Consider the following 17411-nt stretch of genomic DNA (forward strand, 5'->3'; position numbering starts at 1 on the left):
GAACAGATCTCTTCTTGTTTAATGACCAAAAAAAAAACAAAAAAATCGATCAACTACAATGAATCATTGAGTGAGAGACCATGATGACATATTGAAGTCAATCAAGTCATAATTTATGAGCTGAGTGGCCCTAAAGTAGTCAACAAGAGGAGGGGACGTTCAAAGAACAAGGACAAAGCAATTATTAACACTAGTTCAGGAAATCCTACTCCGTAGGTAGAGTGAGAATGAACAATGAACCATCTTGTTGCTTCAAGTGCAGAGATAAAGTTTCCAGATGACAGGGACTTGCAATGTTTGAATTCTCTTCTAAGCCAACTTTTTTCAGCCATAAATATCCATGGTATCATGGAACCAAAAATCAATTTTTTTTTGTTTTAAAATTAAATCAACAAACCTGGCTTTTGACATGATCGCATCCAGTAGGACTACTTTCTAGGACCCTAGTACTTCGATGAGTTCACGTTTCTTAAGTTTAGAGTAACCTTTGATTTTTTTGGACTTGGCTATTTCTTTTAGCTCTGAAAGTTTCATTCTCTCCAGTGTTCCCTCAGACTGCCCTTGCTTGTCTCCCGCACCACTAACTGCGGATGCTTCATCGTTTAGCTCGAGAGCTTTTCTTCTTGGCACTGGAATTAATGGAATTGGGGATTTCCTTACAAATTTTGATGACAGTCTCGTGAACTTAAAGTTTGATTCTTGTGGATGCTCTGACACCTCTTCCTCTGTCCCAGACACGCCTCTTGTAAGAGTTTCGTTTTCTGTGGTTTCTTCGGAAACTTTGTCTGCATAATGAAAAATCATAATGAAGACAGACAACATGAAAAGTAAATGGAATTTTTTACAATCTGCATTGACGCAACCTTTGTCTTTCCATACGTGTAAAATGCGTCTGTATGCTTGGCAGAATTCTCCATAGATTAAAGATTCTTAAACTAGAACTCTGTTTTAAGGATATCGTGCTGGTTAACCATTTTTTTCAGAAATTATACTTTCCTATTCAATGATAATCTTCAACGGTCCAACCTATATAATAAACTCCAGGTGAAGAATAAAAAAAAACTACACACTAATGATTTCCATGGCCGCAAACGCCAAGAATTACCTTTCACTTGCTTTCCTGATTCTCGAAGAACATCCAGAATTGATTCAACGGAGGGCTTATCCTTGTGCGGAGAACTTGTTGGGCTGCCTTGGGACTCACCCTTTGATATGGACAACTGTATCCGTCTGAGCAGAGCAATTATCTCTTCCTGGTCAGGCGACTTGGATCTATTACCATCAAATGTTCGAGGTCTCTGGTTTTCATCTCCCTTTTTAGTTCTTCGAGAGACATGCTTTCTTCTTTGGTTCTTACCCCTTTTGTCTGCATCACATCTAATGTTTGCGAAGCTGAACTTACTTAGACCATTCAGGGGCACCAATAGTGAGATTCCTTCCGCAAACTCTGCCAAATTCAACAAGCTGCATCAAAGAATGATCCTCTCAGTCTCTCATCCGCACAGTCTTGGGTACCCAGCAACCACATATTATTAAACCCAATACATTTTTATATGGTGATTCATTTTATAAGGAACTTTGTATGATTTGCAGGATACATTTTTTTAGGTGAAAACTAAAAGTACATTCATTTCTGGTGAACAGTCGTTCTTAATTTAGAGAACTTGAATATCTTTCGGAGTGGTACTAAAAACGGAAAACACTTGAGGAATCAAACAAATTGGAAAGGAAGTTATCAATACCTTTCAGCTCAAGAGATGATTTTCCTAAGTACCACTGTTTGCTGAAGAGAGCCAACGTGGGATAGCGAAGGACAAGGTGAGAACCGAAAACTCCTGCGTACATGCTTGCCAGGAAACTTTCAGGGTCTCATATCTCCAACATACAAATGAATTACTCTCACAGACCATCGTTCCCTTTCTTATATTTTCATGCTTTGTTTCCTAATTTCCTGCCAAAATTGCTGGTCCACAATTTCTAGCGTCGCGTGTTTCCACGCGCCTAACCTGTGTGTACAATATTAAAACAGCAAAAGTGAAATATAGTCTGCTGCTTCATGTTAGTTTATATGCAGTGCAATTGTCCCTTGCTCTCTTCTCAGACCTAGGAACAGAGCAATGTTGACCATGAAGAGCTTGCCGAACTTCGGCACTTCCCTATCTAATTATCAAAGCCATAAAAATAGGGCAAGCTTCGCGGAATCTCCGAATTGTTTCATTTTATCCGGACAATCTTCACGACCATATCTGTCCTATTCAAATTCCGATGTTTCTTGTACAAGTGCTGGCCCTTCTGCCTTGCTTGTGAAGACCACAGATGCCACGAATATGGATGTAAATGCCGAAATTTGTGAATTCTGTAAAGTGGGTAATCTTAAAAGTGCCGTAGATTTACTCGTCCGGTCAGAAAAATCCGAGCTTGAATTGGAGACTTATTGTTCTATCTTGCAGCTGTGTGCTGAGCGAAAGTCTTTGCATGATGGTAAACGGGTTCATTCGATTATCACTTCCAATGGCATTGTAATTGAAGGGATTTTAGGTGCAAAACTAGTTTTCATGTATGTAAATTGTGGAGATTTAAGAGAAGGGAGACGGATCTTCGATCAGATCCTGAATGATAAGGTTTTTCTGTGGAACCTTATGATGTATGAATATGCAAAAATTGGCAAACATCGGGAGAGTATATATCTGTTCAAGAAAATGCAAAACCTGTGCATCGAAGGAAATTCTCATACATTTTCGTGTCTTATGAAGTGTTTTGCTGCTTTGGGGCAGGTAGGAAACTGTGAAACGGCGCATGGCTATGTTTATAAGTTGGGCCTTGGTTCTCATAATATTGTGGCCAACTCTCTTATTGCCGCTTACTTTAAATGCGGGGGAGTTGAGAGTGCATACAAGTTGTTTGATGAATTGGGCGATCGGGATGTTATCTCGTGGAACTCTATGATAAGTGGATATGTTCAGAATGGTTTGTCCGAAAATGGGATTGAGGTTTTCATTCAGATGCTGATTTCAAGGGTTAAAGCAGATTTGGCTACATTGGTTAACGTTCTAGTAGCTTGTGCCAATATTGGGAAACTTCCATTGGGTAGGGCACTTCATGGTTACGGAGTAAAATCATGTTATAGTAACGAAATCATGTTTAGCAATACTTTGCTTGACATGTATTCAAAATGTGGTGATTTAGATGATGCCATCCAAGTTTTCAAAAAGATAAGTGAAAAAACGGTCGTCTCTTGGACTTCAATGATAACTGCTTATGTGCGAGGAGGCTTATATGATGATGCAATTCAGATATACATGGAAATGGAAAGCGAACATGTTAAGCCAGATAGTTATACTTTGACAAGCATTCTTCATGCTTGTGCTTGTAGCAGCTCATTAGAAAAAGGTAGGGAAGTACACAATTACATCAGAAAGAACATGGGCTTGGACCTCTCTCTCTCTAATGCTCTAATGGATATGTATGCAAAATGTGGAAGCATGGAAGAAGCTCATTTGGTTTTTTCTGAAATTCCGGTTAAGGACATTGTTTCATGGAACACCATGATTGGAGGTTATTCAAAAAATAGTCTTCCCAATGAAGCTCTTAGACTTTTTGCTGAGATGCAATCAGAATCAAAACCTGATAGCATTACGATGGCTTGTGTCCTTCCAGCTTGTGGAAGCCTAGCAGCTCTAGAGAGAGGCAAAGAGATTCACGGGAACGTGTTGCGAAATGGATATTCTTCTGATCCTCATGTTTCCAATGCACTTCTCGATATGTATGCAAAGTGTGGGTCGCTGGTTCTTGCACAGTTACTCTTTGATAAGATTCCTATAAAGGATCTGATATCGTGGACTGTAATGATTGCCGGCTATGGCATGCATGGGTTTGGAAATGAAGCAATTGCCACCTTTAAAGAGATGAGGAGTTCAGGTATTGAACCTGATGAGATCTCCTTCACTTCCATATTATATGCTTGTAGTCATTCTGGATTACTAAATGAAGGGTGGAAATTTTTTAATTCCATGAAAAGTGAGTGCAATATTGAGCCCAAGTTGGAACACTATGCATGTATGGTGGATCTTCTTGCTCGTACAGGAAAACTATCCGAAGCCTACAAGTTCATTGAGAAAATGCCAATTAAACCAGACGCTACTATTTGGGGTGCTCTGCTTTGCGGATGCAGGATTCATCTTGATGTGGATCTAGCAGAAAAAGCTGCAGAGCGTGTTTTTGAGCTAGAACCAGAGAACACGGGATATTATGTTCTTCTAGCTAACATCTATGCAGAGGCCAAAAAATGGGAAAAAGTGAAAAATTTAAGGGAGAGGATTGGTAAGAAGGGGCTAAAAAAGAGCCCAGGGTGTAGTTGGATAGAGATCAAGGGCAAATTTATTATCTTTGTTGCTGGGGATGCTTCACACCCTCAAGCCAAAAGGATAGACTCATTGCTGAAGAAACTCAGAATAAAAATGAAGAATGAAGGGTATTCTCCAAATATGAAGTATGCCTTGATAAATGCAAATGAAATGGAGAAAGAAGTGGCTCTATGTGGACACAGTGAGAAATTAGCTATCGCTTTTGGTATATTAAATTTACCACCTGGAAGGACAATTAGGGTTACTAAGAATCTACGAGTTTGTGGTGACTGCCATGAGATGGCCAAGTTCATGTCCAAGACAACCAAGAGGGAGATTGTCTTAAGAGATTCTAATCGGTTTCACCATTTTAAAGAAGGAATCTGTTCCTGCAGAGGTTTCTGGTGAATCATCAGAGACATTCAATCAATTTAGCTGAGTTACAATGTCACTTGACTGAGATAAGGATGGCCACCCATGTGCAGAATAAGAGGCATGTTCCATGCCCTATCGTTTAGGTATGAGGAATATACTCTGTTCTGCCAATCACGAACGACCCATCCAACATCCACCGGAAACGGCCTCTTCTGCAGAATAACAGTGGAGGGGCGTTATAATTTATGGAAAGTGTCAGTTCGCCTTGAGATTCTGATGTCCATTTCTGGTACGTGACTATGTTTATCAATCTTTATAGGGGAATCAAATTAAACACGGTTAAACAAATGCTATTGCAATGCTGGGAAATTGCAATTTAGCATTGCTCCTCGAGTTTGAAAGAGCGTTATAGTAGCAAGTGGAAGCCACGCAGGAGCTTCACTAAATGATCCACCTACTTTGTGTATTTCAAGGGCATCTTATGTGCACAACGCTAAACATTATAAACACTTCACGTCCCTCTTCATATTTTGTGTTGATAGGAAATATAACCGCTGACTCGCCACTCACTAATGTTTAACCCCTTTAATTTAAGGAAAATGTTGGATCACGATTACAAATTCTTCGTTTTGCCCCCTTGCATCATACTTTGTCAGCCATGATCGTTGCCCCTCTCGCTTCTCGAGTTTTTGGACTATCCATTTTAGTCCTACCGTTCTCCATCAATCTTTTGCACTATTTTATGTTTCATAAATACACACTGGGAAAAACGGATTTTTTTTTTTAATTTATGAATCCAATTGCTTTCTCTCAATTTTATTTTTGGCTAAGGATGAGCACATAGATCTTGATTGCCCAATCAATGTAGTTAGTTTAGATGTCTTATTTTTCAAAAAAATTATAAAAATTATTCTTAATGAATTTATACTTCCTAAGTCAAGTCAATGGTTAAATTTTAATAATTTTTTTGGATCATAGCAGAGAATCTAATTGTCCTGTAGCTGCAACTTACAACCGTCACACGCCTTGCAAATCCAAATCCATTGAGGAATCGCCCCATCCACCAACCCTGAACCTCCAGCATGTCTTTATCAGAGAAATCTTTATCTAAAACCCTCTGATTTTTCATATATTACTTTATTTTTTTTCTTTATTTTTTCTCAACTTCCAAACACAACCTACAAGATCAGCGTCAGGTAGCCTCATGCTAATTGCCGGGAAACTTTAATTTGTCTTTAGACTACAATTAATTAATATACTAATAAGTCAGGATGGACAACTGATTAAAGAAGGTAGATGATGACAACCACGTTCACCACAGCTCCTTCAATGCAAAAGTAAAAGATGATGACAAAGGGATCTGAATGGATATAAAGAAATATTAGTTGGACAGCTCTAATGTTTACGAACTTTAAGAAATCTATCTGCAAACTGTCTGAATAACACACCCACCTGAACTTGCAATATTCTGATGCACATGCTAGGTCTTTACTAGTCCACAAATTAGGAACATTTCCTTAACTGATTACGAAAACAACACCCAAACCGAAAAAAATCGTTGTTTGAGGGGAGATATGATGTCCAGGATGACATTAATATGAACCTCATTAAAAGAAATGGAGATATGGCGAGAAGTCTTGGTTATAAAATTGACGAGGACTACAGTATATAAGGAGGCATATAATGATTTGAGCTAGAAATAATGGATATTGCCAGAAACGGGCGATAGATATGGAAACAAACAATGTTTTCAAATGTTCATGAATTTAATGTCCAACAAACACATCCAAATCACAACAATTTACATAGACAAGTGTTCCTATTTGAATTCATATAGATTAACAACTTTTTACCCGATATTAATTATGGGCGATCATAACCTTTTTATTTTGGCCATTGAAAAGGACTAAAAACAGCAAAAGAACAGATAACAAATCAGCATCAGAAATTGTGTCATGGTCAATTTTTAAGAGAACTTGTAAAGAGCAGTGCTCCCTTTGGACAAGGTCAGAATAGTTGGCGAATGATTGTTCATACTCAATAAATACAGCAGTTCATTTGAGTATTTCCGATCTGACGTGAAAAGGAGAACTGAATGTAAGCCAATTTAGGTGATTAACAAGTGTAGGAGAGACAACATCACAGGATGAACCGTTTTATTGAACAAGACATCCATACCCATAAGCTTTCATTATTATTCTTTCCCTCAGCAAATCAAATCATCAACAATGATTAACACGGTTAATGCCAACGAAAACAAAATGTTCAAGGGCAATAAAATGGATACATATAGGACATACAAATGAAAACGATTCTTAGGATTCAATTTTGGATGTTAAATTGACAAAAAAAAGAAAGGAAAGCTTCATATGAAATAGATGGCAGTACAGACTTTTCATTTGGCGTAAGCTGCACCTGGCTTACACTTCCTATAGGGCTTGTACAGAACATAAATAAAACACTATTATTCCAACAAAGCTAAATATGCAACCAAAGGAACAGAGGAGAAAGATTAAATGCCATGGCGCAATTAGCAAGAGAAACTGAAACTAAAATGAGTGGGTCGTTATTGCTCATATAGCACACGTAAATATATCTTTCGAGGTATTACACGCACCACCTCTCCCTTTTTGACCAAAAGAGCAAGTGATACAGTGACAAAGCATGGAATTCAAAGTAAACTTGTTGCAATGCACAAGTAGTTGATCTAAGCAACTAAGAATAGAACGCCAGCTTAATGATTACCCACATTTTTCATCTTCGTCTTTTATTGGACACTACACCCATTCACCCCCAAAAGAATTGATGAATTTCATTTTTTTTTTCCGTCTTTGTTTTGACAATCACCTTTCACCTTTCTTCTCAAATTCCTTTCTCCCTTTCTCAGGACATACTCTCCGGTGTCTAATGAACATATCAAACAATGATCCACATAAATTATCGATTGTCCTAATCTAAACTATAAAGCAAATAACCCTATATTTCTTCACCGACAACATTTTGAGCAGAGGATCAAGAAAATAATGAGAAAGACGATGGAAGAAAGCGCAATCGCCACACCAAGAACGACCTTGTTTGGGCCATGGTGATGCTCTTTCTTGTTGCTATTATCATCCTCGTCACTGTCGTCGTAATCACTGCTATCATCTGCAGAGGACTCCTTTGATGGCGGAGGAGACATCGGCATTCCATACTTATCACAAGGGGCAATGCCAAGCTTCAACTTTGAGGACAGGACCGAATGGTTATAGCACAGATTGCTGTTTCCACTCAGCTTGAGCACTGTCAGACCCTTTATAAACGTCGAGTTAAAAGGCATAACCCCACGAAGGTTATTATTAGCCAGATTCAAGTACTTGAGATTCTTCATATGTGAAATGAACTTGGGAATCGTCCCATTGAGCTGGTTTGAGCTCAGATCCATGTGAGTCAAACCCGGTATAGCCGATACTGAGCCCGGGATAGGCCCAGATAACGAATTTGAAGCCAAAGAGAGGCTTTTAAGCGAAATCAAGTTTCCTATAGCAGGGGGAATTTCACCATGGAGCTCATTGGACGAAAGATTCAAGTGTTCCAGACCATCCAGCATAGTAATAGAGGTGGGTATGCTTCCTTTCAGTTGATTAACAGAGAAGTCCACATGGGTAAGATTGGAATCGATGTATTTGGGAAGGTTACCAGTGAGATTGGCGCGAGAAATGGTGAGAGACTTGAGCTTATTCATGTGTCCAAGAATAACATAAGGACCCGAAGCTTTGACCTGGACATCGGAGACGGTGAGATCGGTGAGGTTCTCGAGGCGGGAGAGCCAAACGCCCGAGACCTTGCGGAGGCTTCTGACGCAGGAGAAAGAGCGAAGAGAGGCAATAAGTTCAGGAGGGAAGCGAATGGGAGTGACGGGGCAGTTGAGGAGCTGCAGAGACTGAAGGGTGGAGAGGGATTTGAGGGCGGTGTAGGAGAGAGCAACATAGGAGGAGCAGTTAGAGAGACGAAGGGAGACGATGTGGCGAAAGGGTTTAGAAGAGTCGCAAAGAGTGGCATTGCGGGAGCAAGGGTCCTTGGAGATAGGTATGTTGAGGGATTGAAGTGCTCTGAGTTGCTTAGGGTCGAGAGAGGAGGAAGACGACGAGGGAGAAGAAGGTGAGGAAGAGGGAGAAGGAGAAGAAGGTGAGGAAGAGGGAGAGGGAGAAGAAGGGGAGGGAGAATGTGGAGATGGTGAGGAAGCAGGAGACTCGGTGGCAGAGTAGATAATGGTGGGGAAGACGAGGAGGAAGAGAATGAGGAGAGGCGGCGACGGAGGTCTCATAGCTCAGAGATCAGAAACAGAGAAGAAGAGAGAGAAGCAAGGCTTGGGCTGCGCGGGGAGAGAGAGAGAGAGAGATGGGTCGGAGTGGAAAGTGAGAACATACAACGGTAGGGAAGGGAAAAAGGTCAATGAGATTTGATTTGCAGGGGAAGGCGCTATTTGTATTGTATTCGTACCTCTGTATATTGCGCCAGCCAACACAACATGAACCCAATAGCCTAACACAGTTCAGAATATTTTGTTCGCTTTTCCTACCCAAATATCAATATCACTATCATATACTCCTCCTCACAACTTTACATAAATTAAAAAATTTAATTAAAATGAGTTATTTTTTCAAGAAATACTAAAATTATTATTTTAGATAAACATTATTAATTAAAATGCTTTATTGTTAAAAAAAATTTATAATTCATTAGTAACACTAAATAAAAAAATTATTACTTTAAATAAAACTGGGAGACATGTTAGAAGTTATTAATAATAAAAGCAAGAGTGAGGATAAATAAAGAGTCTAATTTAATTTCATTTCAATATACCAAAATCACTCTGCAAATTTGAGCATTAATCGTCCCCAAAAAAAAAAATTTTTTTTTGAGCATTTAAGGGTCAAAGTAATGTTGTTTTGGGGGCACTACGCAAATGTGGGGTGGCACTTTTGTTTCATTGTTTGACCCTTTAAACTTCAAACCATATCTCACCTGAACAGTGCTATAATTAATTAAGGGCAAATATGAAGATTAGCTTTACCAAATTTTTATTTAAATGGCCCCGGAAGGATTGCCTTGTCTTAAACATTTAAGACTTCACATGATACCTGCCTTCTAATTAAATCATGCCTATCTAAGCGCATGTTCACTTCTTGTCAGCTTCTCACTTAAATATTGCTTTGCCCAGTTAAACACAAATTTTTATTGGGGCAATATTTTAAATAACCAATTAAAAAATATTTTTAAAAATTAAAATGAAAAAAGAGCACCCTTAGAAAAAAAGAATGTTTTATTAAACACATGGCGTTTGATATATGAAATATTGGTTTATCTAATAACTAATAACTCTCAATAAATTCGATTTACGTCTTATATAATCAATCAGCAAAACTATAGTTACAAAAATAATAAAACAGATAAAATATCATTTAACATTAAACAATTATCACGTCATAATCAAACTATACGATCATATAGATGAAGGAAGAATTTAACATTAGTATTATGAATTACTTAAAGAATATAAAATGTATGTTGCAACAGAAATTAATAATTTAAGAGGGAACTAGTTGTTCAAAAGATTGATTTCACAGGTAGGATGCAAAAAGGAACAAAGAAGGAAGAATATTAAAATGTTTGAAAGCTGGATTAGAGCAGCATCCAGCTCTAATTACCTACCTTTAATCATTCTCAGCAGATTGATAAATGATAACATCCACACAAAAAAAAAATTGATAACCACCAAACTTGACTAATTGTGTGGTGTCTTCACTCACACAACAATAACAATGGGAATAGGAATATCTCGATCGAGTAGAAGAAACCAAATTTAATCTTTTAGTTTCTTGTTTCATGTGAATAATATTTGGCATTTTTGTTTCCTTACTCTTACGCTTCCTTCTTCCTTTATTTGTTCTTCCTTTTATAAAGGCACATATAATAATTAAATACCCTTCGTAGTCACTCCAATACCATATGAAACTCTTGTCATTTACGTTTTTGTTCCCTCCTTCCCTATTTATGTATACATGGCCACTTTATTATGGATGGTGAAAACTTTTTCACTCGTTTGAAAATATATACATAAAGTACGAATGAATTTTTTTCTTCATGGTAATTTTGATTTCCTTTCCTTTCTTTGTGAAAAGGATTTCTATGTTCTTTTACATATCATAAACTACTATCCTTTAATCAACTTTTGATTTCAACCCCTCATCCCACAGATCCACATTCTTGTTTTACGCAGCAGAGTGCTGCTGTAAGCTTTCTTTTTATTTTTTCTAAAAAGGAATAAACTTTTCAAAAAAAAAAAAAAAAGAGTCAGAGCGCACAGAAAATCAAATGCCTCACCTTATTCCCAGCAAAGAATTGTATGACAGAGGATAAGCAATAATATGATATGTTGGCACAAACAGGTCCGAGAAACTTATAATATGATGCAAAGTCATGGAATTTAAGAAAGTGGACAGCTAGCTACATGTGTGTCAATCATTTTGTCTCTATTATTTCAATTTCAATTGCTATACTGAAACAAAGACACTATTTTCATTTCTCACAGTGATATGATATACTCAAGCCAATACTCAGGTCTCCACAAAGTATATGACACAGGATCATAAGTCGAATGCTTAAAGAGAACAAAATTAGTACCGCTTGGGTCCCAAAATTTCGCTGGCCAAGCTTCATTCGTAGTACTAATTCAACAATCTATGTAAATGCAGGTCTGAGAGATGGCTGAACTGTCAGGTCTGCTCACAAAAGGGTTAATCCTGACCCATACAAGAGAGAAGACAGAGGCCAAAAGCACTGACCAGAGAATAACAATGGTTGGAGTCCGATTCTGGCGACCCATGAGACCCTTGAGGAATGGGTAGAGATGGAAAATGACCCAGAAAGCGAAGAACACCTTCCCAAAGAGTGGTCCCCAAGTTTCGTATCCTCCACTAAGAGCATCAGAAAAGCCAGCAACTACACCAACCAAATTTACCACAATAAGGGTCGTTGGAGGAATCAAGACTGTAGTCCACTTCACTATGTACAGTTCTCCAAACTCTGCATCATCTGCTGCTTTGGCAGTGACTGTGAAGTTGGTATCAATTCCAGCCAGCATTTTCAGGAATCCTTGGAACACAGCAAACAAATGTGCAGAAACTCCTCCGATCACCCAGAACTGCTCGTTTCTCCACAAGTCTTCAATGCTGACACCACTCCATCGCAGCTCAAGCACACTGGTTGCTATAATGGAGAGGAAAAGACCAAGAAAGAGTGTACTTGCAAGGTTGGAGAGCTGTATGGAATCATGAAGAATAAATCTTTAGCTATACATCGTCTCTTTGGTTGAAGTTATGCTGACAATACTTAGTAAAGAGAAGGAAATTTAGTCAATTACCGTTGGGATGATAAATTTTCCTGTGAGAAGGCAAATTGCTGGCAGAGAGCAATAGGCAACGAGAGGGAGGGATGTGAATGGATAAACAATGGTGTTTATGTAAGCCATTCTCTGCAGCCATTTGAGGCGGCCTCCGGCGAAACCGTACCAGAGAGGGCAGTGTCTGCTAAGGAAAATTTCAACTGATCCGAGTGCCCATCGGAGAACTTGGTGCAACCGATCAGACAGGTTGATGGGGGCTGATCCTTTGAAGGCAGGCCTCAAGGGCATGCAGTAAACTGACCTCCATCCTCGACAGTGCATTTTGAAGCCCGTTAAGATGTCCTCAGTGACTGAACCATAAATCCAACCAATCTAACCAGACAGGAGAATGTTTATTGTTAGAGTAAAACGATGGAAGTTGGAATTGGGAATATCAATCTGAGGAAAGAAATTAACTTGCAACATGATTTACTAAATTTGCTTTTGCCTGACCTCTTTTCCCCATTCAGTCTTCTCCTCGTAGCCGCAGCTAATTACATGAATGGCCTCCTTGATCAGTGTGGAGGGGTTCACAGTGTCAGGCACTCCTCCATTCTCCATAAGGGTAGATTCAATGAAAACAGACGACAAGCCAAATGTTTTCTCGAAGCTCATCTGTGAAATTAGCATTGACCTCTCATACTCATCGTAATCTGCGAGAAAAAAAGAAACATCCCAGAAGAATATTAAGCATCAAAGAATCGATTAAATCTCATTGACAAAGTTAACTGTGCTTACTCTCAATCTCCCTGAGATTAAAGATGGCAGCTTCAAGTTCTGCCCGCTTTGCATCTTTATAAACCTCTGAGGTATCTTTGGCAGGCTTCTTGGAGGTGAAGCAACAGCATGATGAAGAAGATTTTGGTAAGCTAGGCATTGAAGGTGGGCTATAGCCATAAAGTGCTTGCCGATTGAAAACACATCCGGTTCCCACATACACTGGTCCTTGAATGCCATCAAGACCTTTCATGTTAACCTGCAAGGGATCAAAAATAGAGTCTTAAACTTCAGAAAACCCATGATCCATCAATATGATGAAGTAACTGTTGTTTCCATGATTTTTGCATACAAGCTCGTTAAGAAGCTAGTACACATGCATCGCCCGATCAATATTATGTACAAGGTTACAATCTGGTTTTAAGTGCAGCAAACTGCTAGGACATCATGACTAGGCTGACAGATTCTCTCAATACTTGTTGGCTTATTAGTCTAAGGAGGTAAAAATCATAGTTTAAAACTTACATCAAAGAATACTGTGTTGCGATTTGCATATCGATCACTACGATCAATGCCATCAAATCTCTGGGGGAACTGGACATAGCACAAATCACGACCAACTACTGGATCCATCAGAAAACACATTGCTTCACGAACAGCCTTGCTATTATTAACGTAATGGTCACAGTCAAGGTTGAGAATGTAGGGAGCGTTTGTGAGAACTGCAGACACCCTCACCTACATGAATCCAGATGAACATCAAGAAATATAAAACCTTAATGTGATCACATGAATTACTATTGTTGAAGTTTCTAACAGTACCAGTGCATTTTCAGCACCGGCTTTCTTGTGATGCTGGTAGCCTGGTCTTTTTTCTCTGGAAACATAGACCAGCCTAGGAAGTACGTTGCCTTCAATGTCAAGGGCTCCGCTGCTTCCAAGGAATACCTGAAAATGATGAATGGAAGTTTCTCTTAACAACTCAACTTTTGCTGAAAGCATGGCAGCCTATGAAAAGCAATTAAAGGTCTAGCATGTAGTGGGGTCAATAACTGATCAATAAAACCAGTGAATCTTAAGAAATTAGGAAGAGAAGACATCCACAAATAAACAATCAAGAAGTACTCTCCCTTTACCAGGAACAAGAAAGACGCATGGTGACTCAAATGATACAAGGACAACTAATTAATATCTGAAGTTTTGAATGGAAGAATCAATATGAATACAAGAAAAGCTAATAAGAAATCTCGTAGATACTGAAGGAAACACAAAGGCAGAAATTAATGAACTCAACGGACTGCTAATGAAATTTGGTCATGGCCGAAAAAACAGAGAAACTTTGGTTGAACTGCAGTTAGTTTCAGAAAATCAGCAACATTCTTTCCTTTTTTAAGTTCACAAGCAAAGATTAGGCAGTGGATTGTGCCTATGGCATTGAGATTTGGTTATATCGAGAAAAAAGAGACATACCTGAATCATGCCAGGGTGATCACGTGGATTATTTCCTGGCCAAGGTGTTCCATCACCCATAGTCCAGCCTTCGTCTGGTGTCTTTTGAGCCTTTGATACCAAAGCATTAATCCTCACCTTGAACTCTTCATAGTCTCTCTGAAAGAATTGAATAGTAGTTAAGAAGAGGATTGTATGTACGTATGGATGCATGTATGTATGTGTATATATAAGACAATTTATATATAAAGCAAAATACTAGCATTTTACTTAGAACTGCACAAATTTTTGGGGGACCCAGATTCAAGGAAGCTCTAAAGGCTTACTTTCATTGCTCTACGCTCCTTCACAAAAGAAGGCTGCACTTTGTCCTTCAAATAGTCAATTTTCTGAGAGAAGTAAAACTCGGGTGCCCGAGGTTCAATAGCATACTTCTTGCAGAAAGGAACCCATTTCCTTGCAAAATCAGCTGTCTCCACGAGAGATTCAAATGTCAGCATTGCAGCACCATCATCTGATACATAGCATGATACTTTATCTACGGGATAGTCCACCGCAAGGATAGAAAGCACTGTATTAGCCGTGATCAACGGTGGTTCCTTCATAGGATCAACTGTACTGACAAAGAAATCCACAGCAGCCAGCTCAGAAGGTTCACCCCCTCTCTCATACCTGGCATGCCATTACAGGAGTGAGCATCACTATCCTAAGCACTGATTCAACCTATTCAATTTCGAACATCGAAAGAGATAGCAAACCACATTATATTGCTTCTGAAACAACGCTATGGTATTGAAATGATATTTTTGCAAAAACTAACAAGCATGGTTTATATCAAAGCTCTGTTTTCATTCTAATACGAGTCGATTTTTATGTCCAAACCACCCATGATCATAAAGCATGGTGTGAACAAATTTTTGTGCTTTTACCTTGCAGACAGTCTGCCAATATAAGTTTCCCTGTTGATTGGAGACCATTTAGGGAATTGATCTAGCACCCAGGAAAATGCAAACCATATCTCACAGATGATAGATGTCATCCAAAGACCATAAGCACTGTCCACCGGATGTGTAACTCGATAATGGAAGAAAAGGCCTAGGATTACCAGGCGCATGATAATTATAGTCCGGTATGGTGAGAGTCTGGTTTTCGGGACTGGAATAACTTTTGAAAGTGGCTCATTAGCATCCGATGGCCTGCATAAAAAATCAGCAAGATTAGTCTAGATAAATAAAATCGTTAAAAATTTCTAACTAGAGGAGCATACACATTAATACATGAAAAAAAAAAAAAAAACTCAGAATTGGAATCACAATTTCAGCAGTGAAACCCCATTAATGCCATACTCAGCTGAAAATGTAGAATTAAATATGTTAGCATACTGTTTGCGATTCTAAGTACCAGTCTAATATTGTTAAAATAACAAGAAAAACTACATTCTTCCGTACACAAGGTATGATTTGGTCTATAGTTAAGATCTGGAAATTTTGCTATCCCGTGAAAAATGCATTATAGCCATTCGTTGGCCACTTAGTTTGCATCGTTCCATTACTGATAACACTTACTGTTTTTCTTCCATCTGCTGCTCTGGTGGAATTTGTGGTCCATGTTCAACCTTAGGTGCCTCCTTTTTCTTCTTCTTTCTCTTATCCTTTTCCTTCCAGCTTTCAACTCTATTTTTCCAAATGGGATTCCCATACTCATCAACTAAGTCTATAAGAAAAATCAAGTTCGTATAATGGTCAATAACTATTTCCATAATAAATTTGTTACCAAAAAATGTGTGTTATGTTACATCTCTTTTACCACTATCCACTGTTGACACTGTACTGACATGCCTAGCATGAAGTCCAACATCCTGCACAATTCAAGGGGTGGTGTAAATGCAGATGTAAATACCAACCATTCTATATTCCAAAATGAAATGAATGTATCTTAGTTGTTTCACCTCAAGATTATTTTCACTCTCCAAAATTAAGTCTCCTTAGTAGTTAACCGATAATGTCTTGAGTTTCAAGCAAGTCAATACCTGGGAATTACTTAGTTGGGTAGCCATTGTAGATCGATTCCCCAGAACCTCTGCGTCACCATGATCCATTGCTTTTCCTATCAAATTCACCAAAAAAAAAAAAGGAATGTACAGCAGGATCTTTCACAGTATGTAATCAAAAAAAAGTGCATAAAAGGAGGAAAGCTTCCGCTTTTAGAATGATTTTTGCATTATTAAAGAAAAGAAATCATTCAAAATAATCTGCAGATAATTCAACAGTGTCAAAAACTTCTTCTCGTCTCCCTTCAACAACCGAATATTGGATTGATTTATATTTTATGGTATAACGCACAGTCGAAGGAGGATTAAAATCCCTCATTTAGTTCAGTCTCAAAGAGGTATTGCGTCAAGAATCAAGACTGAAGGAAGTACAAAGCCAATAAGAAAGCCACACAGTGAAAGACAAACCATAAAACACAATCCAAAAACTACAGGTTTACCTTGATAGGGAGTGCCACATCTCAAACAGACTCTGCGACCCTCACTGATTTCAAAATCAAAACAAGCTTTGCAAATTGGGAAATTGCACTCATGACAGGCCACAAACACCTCGCCATTGGCATCAAACCCCACCTGTTCCCCGCAAGTGTTGCAGAGGGGAGCCCCAGATTGCATCATCTTTGGCGTTCAAGGACCTCAAAATCGGAGCCTCCCCGCCAGAGCTTGTCCCTCCTTTTCTCAGTCTCAGTCTCATTTCGAATGATTTTATACGAAAGGGATTGAGGGGGGTTCGTTTTCGGAGGTTGGAGGGTTGATGTCATTGTTTGATTCGCACACAAAGGCACGAAGTGGAGGCAGAGAGGGAAAGATCAGAAGCAAGGTCCGTTTAGGAGATCAGATGAAAAAGATTTAAAATTTTGCGGGAAGTGTAAGGAAGGCTTCAGTTGCGCGGGATACATCTCTAACTAACAAGACTTTGAAACGAGTCCACATATGAACACCCGCCATTGGCCAGCAACCAAACATCCGCGAACGATTATTAATTTAAAAAATATATACATGCATACATATATATATATATATTAGTATAATCTTGGTTATTACAAAGTTA

The 17411-nt window shown here is 38.7% G+C and overlaps 4 protein-coding genes across 4 annotated transcripts; 1 reads left to right on the plus strand and 3 right to left on the minus strand.

Moving 5' to 3' along the window:
• Nucleotides 1-71: 71 nt before the first annotated feature.
• On the minus strand, nt 72-1878 carry LOC114722987 (uncharacterized). The gene is made up of 3 exons (XM_028909133.1): nt 1743-1878; nt 1106-1447; nt 72-785 (listed from the first exon to the last, which is right to left on the minus strand). The coding sequence occupies exons 1-3, from the start codon at nt 1843-1845 to the stop codon at nt 436-438; spliced, it is 795 nt and encodes a 264-aa protein (XP_028764966.1). The 5' UTR covers nt 1846-1878; the 3' UTR covers nt 72-435.
• Nucleotides 1879-2090: 212 nt separating this feature from the next.
• On the plus strand, nt 2091-5244 carry LOC114722986 (pentatricopeptide repeat-containing protein DOT4, chloroplastic). The gene has a single exon (XM_028909132.1). The coding sequence runs from the start codon at nt 2118-2120 to the stop codon at nt 4749-4751; it is 2634 nt and encodes an 877-aa protein (XP_028764965.1). The 5' UTR covers nt 2091-2117; the 3' UTR covers nt 4752-5244.
• A 1736-nt stretch (nt 5245-6980) lies between these two features.
• On the minus strand, nt 6981-9136 carry LOC114722854 (receptor-like protein 51). The gene has a single exon (XM_028908972.1). The coding sequence runs from the start codon at nt 9022-9024 to the stop codon at nt 7705-7707; it is 1320 nt and encodes a 439-aa protein (XP_028764805.1). The 5' UTR covers nt 9025-9136; the 3' UTR covers nt 6981-7704.
• A 2019-nt stretch (nt 9137-11155) lies between these two features.
• On the minus strand, nt 11156-17029 carry LOC114722853 (cellulose synthase A catalytic subunit 8 [UDP-forming]). The gene is made up of 13 exons (XM_028908971.1): nt 16801-17029; nt 16340-16416; nt 16117-16168; nt 15876-16023; nt 15240-15506; nt 14637-14982; nt 14332-14469; nt 13684-13809; nt 13387-13599; nt 12883-13120; nt 12598-12797; nt 12124-12477; nt 11156-12021 (listed from the first exon to the last, which is right to left on the minus strand). The coding sequence occupies exons 1-13, from the start codon at nt 16976-16978 to the stop codon at nt 11434-11436; spliced, it is 2925 nt and encodes a 974-aa protein (XP_028764804.1). The 5' UTR covers nt 16979-17029; the 3' UTR covers nt 11156-11433.
• Between the last annotated feature and the right edge of the window lie 382 nt (nt 17030-17411).

Source organism: Neltuma alba, unplaced genomic scaffold (assembly GCF_004799145.2).
Source record: "Neltuma alba isolate B1F8T4 unplaced genomic scaffold, ASM479914v2 tig00012116_pilon, whole genome shotgun sequence".
Classification (NCBI taxonomy): domain Eukaryota; kingdom Viridiplantae; phylum Streptophyta; class Magnoliopsida; order Fabales; family Fabaceae; genus Neltuma; species Neltuma alba.